Genomic DNA, 11258 nt, shown 5'->3' with positions numbered 1-11258 from the left:
TCCCCCCCTTTTAAAAGGTTAGGTTATTAAAAGGGTCATTTTACCTGGTCTGGTCTGGTCTGGTCTGGCCCTTTTTTTTTTAAAATGGCCCCCTTACTTAAAAATCCACTTTTGGAAGTTGTTGGGCCCCTTTTCCTAGAAGGGCGGCCCAAACATCCCCTGGGATTTTGGAAACCCTTTTGGAAGTTCTTTGGCCAAAATATGTTTCCCCCTTCGGATTTGTGTTTTTAAAGGGCAATTTTTTCTTTAAAGGGCATTTCTTCCCCCTAAGGGCAAACGGAAAAATTTCAATCCCTTTTTCCTTAAAGGGGCGGCCCGGGCCCCTTTAAAATGGAAAAAACCCCCCCCCCCCCCCCCCCACTTTTGTGTTAGCCAAAGAACAAAAAAAAAAGCATATTCACTGTGTAAGATAATTCAGTCCTACCATCAATGCGGCACACAAGTTCTTTAAGAGTCGAAATTTGTCGCTGAATACCAGGTTGCGCAAATGTATAGTTGTCCTAAACAAGAACAGCCAAAAACAAAACACAGAAAAATATACATTATTATATACCTATGTTTGTTTGTGTATGAGTGTCCATACCTGAATACCATCCAAAAGCTTGGAAAGGCACCAGAAACTATCGGCTTCAATCACGTCCAAGACTTCTTGATCTAGTTGACGGATATCGTATTCTTCGGGATCTTCGTCCGCTGTTCTTATTGGTTTAGATCCCCATTTCATTGTCTCTAAAGTTTGTAGGCTTACAGATATAGGCTGACAAAAATACCTCAAATATAGGTGTCACCAAGTCATTAATGCCCTGCACATAACCACTTGCAGGGTGTCGAATAGCCCATTGATACAATATCCGTTCCAAACACTAAAGCAATATTCACCAATACACAAAAAATCATCATTAACTCTAACGCAATACATACACTTTATACATATACATATGTCTTTAATTTCTTTTATTACAAAATAATAATAAATAATAAAAGAATGAAAGAAAGAAAGAAATTACCATTTGAGTTGTTTCATAATGATATAATGGAATACCAGGATTTGTACGTGGAATATCAATGTGAATCTATATACGTACATACATGTCCAATTAATCAAACAATTTTCTCTCTTTTTTTTGTATTTTGTTCTTCTTCCCCATTTATCGCCATTTCCAAACGTCTGTTCAATATTACCTGATGCCATAACCCTTGATCTAACCCACTCGTCCCTCGCGCATAAGAAGCTGCCACGCTGTCTGCGTATTCCTTTCTTTTACGTGCCAGTGTAGCTACTCGTCTTGCAGAATTACAAGGTAAATATCCCTTGTGAAATTTCAATACACAATCCAATATCAGTATTCTGTTTTTCTGTCCATAATTTTTTTTTACCCCTTTATATATATATACATATATACACAAATCAACTTACAAGTAAAAGTTGCCACGCCATTAAGCGGAATTCTTTGGGAATTCCACTCCAACTAAGTTGTCTTAGAGCAACTACAAAACATATTTTATTAATTAATTATATACTTGTAGATATTTATATGTATGTGCATAAATAAATATATATATATATATATATACACACCTAGATCAACATTGGAACTCGACAAGACTTGCTTAAATTTAGTGGTTTTCGATGTGTCTCCAGATTGTTGTTCAGGTATACTTAGCAGGATATTAGATGGATCTATAAATTAATGATCCAAATGAACACCCCAAATCCAACAACAATCATTTCTTCTTCTTCTAATACTCAAAACAATAATAATAACAATAATAATAACCGCAAATCCCAATGCAGGTTTTGACTAACCTTGAAGCAGGTTTTGAACATATGCTTTCATGTCGGGCCGTACTTCGGCGTGAGTTGTTAGAGTGACAGGGAGAGGGCTAGAAGCCAATTTTGTGGGTAGAAATGGTCTTTGTTTGGGTCGTGGAGATGCTTCGAGAGTATCACTCCACTCGTCATTTGTGTCCATCAAGAACGCATCAAATGATTTGTGAGGAGAGGAGATTGAGCGTTGATGGCGTCCTGGATCAGTTGGTGATGTGGATGTAGATGAGGATGAGGATGCCGAAGTATTCTTTTTTACTGGTGGCCTGTGTGGCTGTTGTGATGGAGTGGGAGGTGAGGTAAGCGAAGGAGAGTATGTCAGGATGGTGTTTTTGTCGCTTGGAGGCTGGGTGCTTGTTACCAAACTGTTGAAGGTGTAGCGAGCACCAATGACTCGTTTTGCATCTCCCGTCGAATTACTAGGTACAATACTAACACTACTTTACAGGATTAGAATGAATTCATTTATTTATTTATTTATTTATTTATTTATTTATTCATCATGATCATTTTATTCTTTGTTTGCTGGCTTGCTTTTTACCTTCCAGGTAATTTTAAGCCATGTCGTCGCCAAAAAGATCTAATGAACCGGATGAGTCAATGAACATTGTACAATAAGATGTGAGAATAATGACATACTTTTGAGATACATCTAAAAAAGAGGAATCACCAGGAGACATTGTTATTATTATTATTATCGAAACATATAAAATAGAGATTATAAGAGGTTCAACTAATTGCTGTCAAAATGTACAAGAAAATGAAGAAACATAAATAAAATAAAAATAAAAATAAAAAAGGTTTAAATTGCCAGACTTACATTCATCCATTATTTATTGAATCGCTTTTCTTTATATATGTAATTGTGAATATGTATATATTCTTTTGGTCTCCTTATATATGTATGTATATTTATATATATATATATGTATATATTGGTATATAAAACAGCTAATAAATGAATGTCTTGAAGGAGAGCTGTTTTCAATAAATAATTATATTAAATAATATTATTTAATAATATACTATACTATACCATACTATACTATACTATACTATACTATACTATACTATACTATACTATACTACACTATGTATATAAGTATAAAAAATAAATTGATAGATATAGATATGTATTTGTTCTTGTATAAAACAGACTCTATTTTACTTTATTTTTATTTGCTTTTCTTTTCTTTCTCTCTTTATTCACACACGCACTCTTAACCCGAACAGGGTAAATCAGCCAATGGGTGACGCCATCTCTCATGGAATAAAACGGATTTGCACGTTTCTTCTTGCAGAATCTCAAGCCAAAATAAAATAAAAAAAAAACGATTTGATATCGTTATAGCTATATAGCTATTGTTATTATTAATATTTTATACAAAAAGCTAAAAGTGATCAGGATAAAATAAAATTTAAAAATCTGTACAAAAAAGTAAGGCAAGAAAAGGATAGTTAAAAAGGTTGAATTGAGCATGCATGTGTGTGTGTGTGTGCAGTAAGCTTTTGTTCTTTTGTTCTTTATTCTTGTTTCTCTTCATAATCTACTTGTTGGTAAGAAGACCTGAGAATGAAGCGGGTATCGCCTTTGCAATTGTTGCATACTCCTCCACAAATTGGAAGCCTTTTGATCCATGCCAGAACAGAACCCATTGAGTACCCTTAAGTCGCAGGTATCCATTGGAACGCTCAAAGTACCACTTGTTGACCCCATTGTCTTGTCGACTGCGCCAGAGTAGTTCAGGGTAAGCATCGCACATCCGTTTCCATAGAATGTCTGTTAACCCAATGCCTTGACTGGTTGGTGCGATTGCAAACTTGTCAAGGTAGTAATGGGCCTGTGCTTCTGGATATGCTCTCTCGCGTGTCATTAGTACCGCGCCTTCATAATCTCCAGCGATAATCGCTCCCGCAAGATCACGTTCTAGTCGAGCATAGAAACTCGACTGATCAATCTTTTTTTGGAAACTGGCCTCCAATAGTCTGGTGAGGTTCGGCAGATCAAGATCAGACAGGTTGGCGTAATTATTGATTTTGATTCCATGACGGAGCACGGTAGAACGGGTTTGATTTACTTGCAGCAAATCAGGACTGCCAATCTGGAGGTTACTGATCGGCAGAGAAGACGAGTAAAGCGGCTTATCTGTGACAAGATTGGCAATCAAAGCTTTGGGCAGTGAGCTAGTAGGCACAATGATAGCCGAAGAAGTAGTAGGCAGGCACGAAAGACAGTCTTTGACCATGTCCAGATTTTGAATCGCACTTGGATGGGATTTTTTCCAAGCTTCATTGTCATCATATGCTTTGACAATCTCATCGTATTCTTCCTGCACATTCACCAAACTGTGAGCTGTTCCTGGTCGCTCATGGTTAGGGATTCCTCCTTCATTATTAATCACCACTATTCTGGCGGGAGTGATTCCCTTGAACTTGAGTGGGCCAGCCAGGTTTCGAGTAAGTGCTACCATTGCCTCATTGGCTTTGATGGGCTGTTGCATTCCATTATTAGAAAGAATGGGGAACACAACCGGGATCTGGTTGTTGTCAAGCGCAGACTGGATAAATTCAAAGTTGACCTGGATATCTGACACACCCTGTTCAAGAAGTCCTCCATATATCGGGCGTGCCCTTCCTCCTGCTCCCTCGATCGCTTCCACCAGAGCCATACTCTCCCGAGTCATGCGCTTTGTAAGCTCTACTGAATGCTGTTCTGATCTCCATGCTACACTGTCAGCAACTACAATTGATGTCATGCCAAGCTTTTGAAGCTTAAGAAGGGTTGATCCAACAGCCTGCCATCCTGTTCTATCAAAGGGACCTTCAACCTTGGTGAGGGCTATCTGGTTTGATGAAGGGGACAAAAGTGCATTAACATAGTCTTTAGGAGACTGTACTCCTGGAGCACCCTGCGGGTTCAATTCTGGCTTTATGCGAGGCATGGAAGGTGATGTATCCGGGACGAATCTTTTTAAGAAATGCTGAAGTTCGCGCTTACTGGGAGATGTCTTCATGAGGTTGACAAGAAGATCCTTTATTGTTGTCGCGGTAATTTGGTGCAGTTGATATATTCGTTTTTTTTAGTCAATCTCATTTACTTTTTGCTTTTACTTATGCGTGCATACTCTGTACTCTGTACTATTTACTATTTACTATGCTCGGAATATCGATTCTTACCCGAACATCTTCTGGTTTTTCGTCTGACGCCTAAAGACAAGCACTAAGGTCAGGAATTCCTCTAGGAGAAGTTGCTTACAATAGTTGGCTTTTGGGAGCCCAAGAGTGGTTTTGTGGTCGAATAGTATCTTGGACTGGCCCATTGACTCCACAAGACTGGTTTGGTGATCTTTCGAATGAACATTGTGAGCGATTGAACAACGAAAAAAAAAGAGAGAGAGAACAATTCCAAGTAAAGTAGTGTTATCGGGTTTAAAACTAGTGAGTCATTTTGTGGTGGTTGAGAGTCACGGGAACGGTCCCACTCAGTAGCAGGAAAGCGATAGACAAGGGAGTTGTGTGGATATGATAAAGACCATGCAAGTCAAAAATAAATAAACAAGTAATGTATCACTTTTAAGGTTTAAGAGATCCGTGCTTTCCTTTTGGTGGGACTGATTTTAGCTAGACAATTTTGTTTGTTCCGAGCCAAATATTCATCATTCAATCAATACATTTTATGCCCGTAGAACAACTTTTGTATACATGATTATATATGTATGTATGTAATGGCTGTAGACAGGCGGAAAGGTTCTGAATAAGTATGCTTCGGATTGAACCGATAACATCAAGCTTTATCTGTCTACAATTAACTTGAAAAAAGTATAATATTTAAACAATATTGAGCAGTATACCAATCTTGGTAGACTTACGCACAATTATTGCATATTACAGCTATTATATTTTTGTTCCAAAAATTATTCATCTGAAAACATAGGACAAATTTTGGAGTAGAATTCGTATGCTCTTAGCCAATCAAATATATCAAAAAAAAATATGTATACTAAATTGAATTTTGTGGGGGGGGGGAATTTCTTAAAAATTACAAACTCAGACTAAATGCCCACAAACACAAACGTATACAATAGAAGAAAGATACGCTCATATTTCTTGGACAGCCAGATGTACTGGAGCGCGGAGCAAAAGAGCTATTTCAAAATGTCTAATAGATAAAGAACAAAGCATTTATACCAATTAACCTTTTCTCTTTCTTTCTTTCTTTCTTTCTTTCTTTCTTCATTTATCTATCTTTATTGTTCATCTTTAGTTTGCGCTATGCCTGCTTCAGCTTCAGACAGACGTCCTTCAGAACCAAGTCTGGGCGGACCCACTCACGCTAATGCATTCCCTTCTGCACAAGCCGCCAAGCCAACCAAGAACAAAAAAAAGAAGAACAAGAAGAAAAATGGGGCCAACCAACAAGCTACAAAAGATGACACTCAAACCCCACCGCCTGAACCTAAAGCAGAATCTTTTACAGAAGAAGCAGTGTCAGATTCCTCTGATATTTCGGAAATGCCCAAAGAAATAAACGAGGACAAAATCACCATAATTTCAAAGAATGACCCGACGTCTGTCGATCACAAAGCTATTCATGCTGCCGTTTTAGCCGTCATTAAGGCTTCCAAAGTAGATATCTATACACTATTGGAAAGACTCGGTAAAACAGCCGATATTACTCTAGAAAAGAAAGAGTTCAAAAACATCGATAATTCTTCCCCTACAATCGACCCAGAGGCTATCAAAGCAGCTATCGCCTCTGTTATCTCAGCTTCAAAATTGGATGCTTACAAAATTCTTGGCACCTGTAGTGGATCCGAAGCTACGGATCCAAAGGTCCATTCAAAGGGAACTCTAGTGGTAGATCCGGAGGCCATAAATGCTGCCGTTCTAGCTGTCATTGAAGCTTCAAAAATAAATATTAATACAATTTTAAAGTCACTTTCTCCGGGCCCTATAAAACAGACTACTCGACCAACAAAAGCAGATCCTCCCAAGATAGATCAAGAAGCTATTCAGGCCGCCGTTCTTGCCGTCATAAAAGCTTCCAAATTGAATGTTGAGTCTGTTTTGAAATCAGTTCATCCCGAATCAGCCAAAGAAACGGCTCCAGGCAAAGAAACAGTTCCAGTCAAAGACGTGGCAGCCGCCAAGGCGTCATCCACTTCCGTACCTCAAATGCCTCCAAATGCTGTTCAAGCTGCCGTAGAGTCTGCCATCAAAACTTCAGATCTAAAAATCTATAGCATTTTGAATAATGTGCATGGAGATCTTGATAGGCATGTTAGCCCAGCCCAGAACCCCAGCCATAATCCCACTTGGGCAGATATTCTCGAAAAGGGTACCAAAAATGAACCTTCGCATGTGAACCCTTCCACAAAGAACACTGAGGCTGATATGACTGAGACTTATCAGCAATCGTCCACCGAGCATATTTTATCCCCACCTAACAAAGTCCCGACTTCGTTTGAGACTCATCCGATCAAGCCTGCCACTAATGATAGCAGCAATAGTTTAGCTGGACATAGTACATCTACCAAGTCTACCACAGTACCTCAGGCCCACAGTACCATTTTAGATATGAACGTCGACGAATCTGCTCACAAAGACGAAAATACATTTGAAGCAAAGTCAGAAGCATCAATGCGCACAGACAAAGCCTTACCACCTCTTCATATTGAAAGGCTCTCATCCGATATTCCGCAGGCCGGTCCAGCTCCATTTCTGGCAACTTCTATTCAAAGCGGCCAAGGTAGACAAAACGTCCAAGGCAGTCAAGCGCTGGGAGCGTCACGTTCATATGAACCTTTTCCTCAGCAGCAACAGCAGCAACAGCAGCAGCAGTCTTATCAATCCAATCCTCACTCTCAAAATGACCTTGGTCATCGAACTTCTTCCTCGGATAATTCCATCAAGCGTCCACCTCAAGCCATCCCTGTTCCTCCGACAGCAAGTCAAATTCCACCTACAGTTAATCATCCTTCTGGCCAAGAGTCGGCTCCTAATCGTGCCAGACCTTCAGCTCCTCCACCCCATCCGCACAGAACAGAGCCTCTTCCAAAAGAAAAGAAGACTACCTGCAATATCTTATAAATATTGGTAGAGCTAATAGTCACTGACTATACGTACAAAACAATACTTTATTTATGCAATGTTTTGTTCCAAAATAAAAAGTATCCATATAATACAAAGAATTTATCTGCCCGAGCTTTAGGCCCTCTATATGTTGTCTCCCTCTATATGTTTCTTTGAGTCTAATGCTCGAATAAATGGTAATAATAGGGGGGTACTCAGCCAGGTTGTTCGAACAAAATCTTATGCGAATCTTAGCCAGTGATATTATTTTGTAGTTGAGGACACCAAAAGACAAAAGTGCAAAATTCGTACAAAATTCTTAGATTTTATAGCATATATAGAATAACCTTTTGCACATTCTGATTTCTTCTTTGAGCCTATATACGCCTAGACTCTCGAAGAAATCAAGTGCTCTTTCCCTTTACTCAACATCTGGCAATACATTGTCAACCTTGTGTATGTATTTATTGGCTTTAAGGGTTTGTTCAAGCTCCTTCACGGCAGCTATCTGCTCTAACTTTATATTAACTTCCTTTTTAATTACTTCTAAAATATCTTTAATAAGCTCGTCGGCACTTGCTGATAAAGACTCTACCAGTGTTTTTTTTTCACGATAAATTCACTGATATTACGCGATTTCTTCAAGGTATCAATTGTTTGTTGCTTTGTACTATATTTTGGCATGTAAGATGGAGAGAAAGAAGTATTATATGACTTTGTTGACAATAGATTCTATAATCTATTAAAGAGAAAATTAAAAACATTATCATATTGCATATAAAAAAGTGACGATTCAGTCGGTCAAAGAGCTGTACATTTTTCAATCAAAATTTGTTCGGCATTTGTTCGTCACTATTACAATTTTAGCCCAATAATATTTGGTGTGGACAGACTAAAAGTTCAAAAAAAAGGGCAAAAAAAGGGTAAAACAACTTCATCCTGAACTTAGTCAATCAGACTAATTTATGGCTGTCCACATCTTTATTTAAAAAAAAGTTCAAAATTAGTTCAAAATACATATTAGATAAAATTGTGCATATAATCCCGTCTCTGTCATTAAGTGAGAACCTTTTATTGCGAGTTTTTCTAGACCTCTCATTATATGGCACATCCTCTCCATAAAAAAATGCTTCTCTTCTCAATCCTAGTGGCAATGAAAGAAAACTAGCTAATTAGAGTCGATTAAAAATTTTGCCCTTTTTTTGCCCTGTTTTTGCCCTTTTAGTCTGTCCACACCAAATGATAATTAAATATCACCTTAAGAACTGCTTACAAGATTTCTGGGGATCTTTGTAGCCAGTGTTGAAATATGATGCAACCCGGATTCATAAGGGGGATTTGTTACTGAATGGTAAGCTTTTAGATTTGAATAGTTTTATACTTTAATTCTTTTACTGGGTTGAAGAAGTTGGGAAGATGTTTTGCATTGACTTCAATAACATGGTGTCAGGAACACAGCCATGCAGAGAGTAACAGATAACAGGGACAAGACAAAGAAGAAAGGATTCCTTTATTTTAACGTGCTGTTCGTTTGATCTTTAGAGGATCAAGCGCAATGGGTATTTATATGAATTCTAGCTAGATGTCAATGGTAGATAATTATAGTAAGTGTGATACAAGGATATAAATGGGCAGGAAAGCTCGATCCCTAGTGGTCTGAATATCTTTCTAGTACAGTATACTCTAATTGGTAATAAACCGAAGTTTGGGATTGGTCCAGCTTAGTAACCAACGAGCTTGGTTCCTTACACATGGTGGCGTAAAAGGTGGGGTATATATAAAAGAGAGAGAAATTGGTGCTTAATTAAAATTCCACTATAACACACTTTTAAACCCTAGAAAACTTGCAACAATTCACCAAAATCAACCCTCTTTTTTTTCTATAGGGTATCTACAAGTTCTTCAAACTCATCCCAATTTCAAGTAAAAATTAAATTAAATGATAATACTATAATAAAATGCTCGACAGTCAAGAACAGTTATTTCTTCTTCTTTTAAAGATAATAATATAAATAAAAGAAAGCCTAATCTAATGAAGCTGTCCAATCCCACTTCTCCCATGACTTCAAAAACTCTTTTTGCCGTGTTTGACTTTCACTATAATGATGATATTTTGGTCTTCTCCAAAGCTCTGGGCCAATATCAAGAGGGCCAGCAATGATTTCCTGTAGGTATCAAATTTATGAATATGTGATTATGAGTGTAATGAGTTGTATTTTGTAGACATATATATAAAAAGCTTTAAATGATTATCTTACCTTTCCAAACCAATGAGGAAACTCCTTTTCATTCTCAATAACATGCCCATAGCTCTTTCCTAAACCACACCACACGTGGAAATAAGGCAGGTTCTTTACCATCGAGTTTCTAAAACCTCGCTCTGTTGTGTCTATAAGTTTTTTGTGTTGAGACCATTCTTCGTCCACGGCCATAATAGCTTCCTATATTGGTTATAAGAGTTATTTCAAGCTTTTACCCAATTATCTATCTTACCTTAAAGTAGGCCGGCATATCTTCATAGACACCATAGGGAACTGGTATAGCCTCAATTACTGTGTGTCGGTGGCCACGTATGTTTGTTACTGTTTCCATAAATATGACTCCTTTATTCTGTGCGTGGAACATTTGTAAAAGGCACTTTTGAAAATTCTAACAGAAAGTTTTATGGGGTTAGTATATATATATATATATATTTATAGGAAAGCAAATGAGTTTCTTACTCTTATTTCGTTCCATGTAGTATCGTCGCATTCAAGTGTAGATGTTATATGTTGAAGAGGAACAATCATACAGTGGCCAGGTACTAGTTCTTGTACATTCGGAAGGGCCAAATATGTTTGGGTAGCCAAAGATATCATTGTACATTGAGGAGGATTTTCATCATGATAACAGAATCGACATTTCTCCAAAACCTTTTGTGTGCGCTTAAAATCTTATTTTACCTAAGACGTTAATATATTGTGGGAGTATATCACTAAAGCATTTACCATTAACAGCATAGCGCATCTTTTGTTCTTCTGACATTCCTTTCTTTGCAGCCATGACATCTGACTTCTCATCCATATAGTCCAGATTATTCTAAGCACCCCGCTTTCTTGTGAATTATTGTGAAGCTTGATACAAAGACCTAAAAGTTTTTTCTTACTTACCTCGAATGTAACATCAGACACGATCCTGTTTGCAAACTCTAGATCCATGTCATTGGTCATTTTGCTACCAGCCTTTTCTTGACGCACCATCTCCATCAGAGACATGCTGTCATCCGAAGCGCTGTACTTTATTCTTTCGCCAGTAATTGGATCGTGTGTTCCGGCAAATTTCTCCTTTTTTTTCTTGGGCTGCGAATTTTCATGTGTAC

The 11258-nt window shown here is 37.8% G+C and overlaps 4 protein-coding genes across 4 annotated transcripts in view; 1 reads left to right on the top strand and 3 right to left on the bottom strand.

The window, feature by feature from the left end:
• Window positions 1–2767, bottom strand: part of PHYBLDRAFT_183276 (hypothetical protein) — a 3696-nt gene extending 929 nt beyond the window's left edge. Inside the window, exons 1-11 of the mRNA XM_018438743.1 lie at window positions 2649–2767; window positions 2468–2480; window positions 2370–2408; window positions 1808–2265; window positions 1580–1681; window positions 1418–1488; window positions 1183–1311; window positions 1008–1073; window positions 749–863; window positions 584–693; window positions 425–500 (exon numbers count right to left, since the gene is read on the bottom strand). Coding sequence (XP_018286540.1) covers window positions 425–500; window positions 584–693; window positions 749–863; window positions 1008–1073; window positions 1183–1311; window positions 1418–1488; window positions 1580–1681; window positions 1808–2265; window positions 2370–2408; window positions 2468–2480; window positions 2649–2658 — 1189 coding nt within the window. The 5' untranslated portion in view covers window positions 2659–2767. The remainder of the gene's footprint in view (window positions 1–424; window positions 501–583; window positions 694–748; window positions 864–1007; window positions 1074–1182; window positions 1312–1417; window positions 1489–1579; window positions 1682–1807; window positions 2266–2369; window positions 2409–2467; window positions 2481–2648) is intronic.
• A 608-nt stretch (window positions 2768–3375) lies between these two features.
• Window positions 3376–5327, bottom strand: PHYBLDRAFT_136484 (hypothetical protein; the record flags this gene model as incomplete). The annotated part of the gene is made up of 2 exons (XM_018429791.1): window positions 5006–5327; window positions 3376–4860 (listed from the first exon to the last, which is right to left on the bottom strand). Exon 2 carries the CDS (start codon window positions 4840–4842, stop codon window positions 3376–3378), a length of 1467 nt encoding a protein of 488 aa, XP_018286539.1. The 5' UTR covers window positions 4843–4860; window positions 5006–5327.
• A 773-nt stretch (window positions 5328–6100) lies between these two features.
• On the top strand, window positions 6101–8017 carry PHYBLDRAFT_79330 (hypothetical protein; the record flags this gene model as incomplete). Its single annotated transcript, XM_018443453.1, has 1 exon — window positions 6101–8017. One exon carries the CDS (start codon window positions 6101–6103, stop codon window positions 7916–7918), a length of 1818 nt encoding a protein of 605 aa, XP_018286538.1. The 3' UTR covers window positions 7919–8017.
• A 2132-nt stretch (window positions 8018–10149) lies between these two features.
• On the bottom strand, window positions 10150–11145 carry PHYBLDRAFT_117640 (hypothetical protein; the record flags this gene model as incomplete). Its single annotated transcript, XM_018428589.1, has 5 exons — window positions 10150–10341; window positions 10394–10549; window positions 10621–10832; window positions 10888–10978; window positions 11050–11145. 5 exons carry the CDS (start codon window positions 11143–11145, stop codon window positions 10150–10152), a joined length of 747 nt encoding a protein of 248 aa, XP_018286537.1.
• Window positions 11146–11258: the final 113 nt, after the last annotated feature.

Source organism: Phycomyces blakesleeanus, assembly GCF_001638985.1.
Source record: "Phycomyces blakesleeanus NRRL 1555(-) unplaced genomic scaffold PHYBLscaffold_25, whole genome shotgun sequence".
Classification (NCBI taxonomy): Eukaryota; Fungi; Mucoromycota; class Mucoromycetes; order Mucorales; family Phycomycetaceae; genus Phycomyces; species Phycomyces blakesleeanus.
Note: the sequence above shows the minus strand (reverse complement) of the source record. Positions and strands in the feature narration are given on the sequence as shown.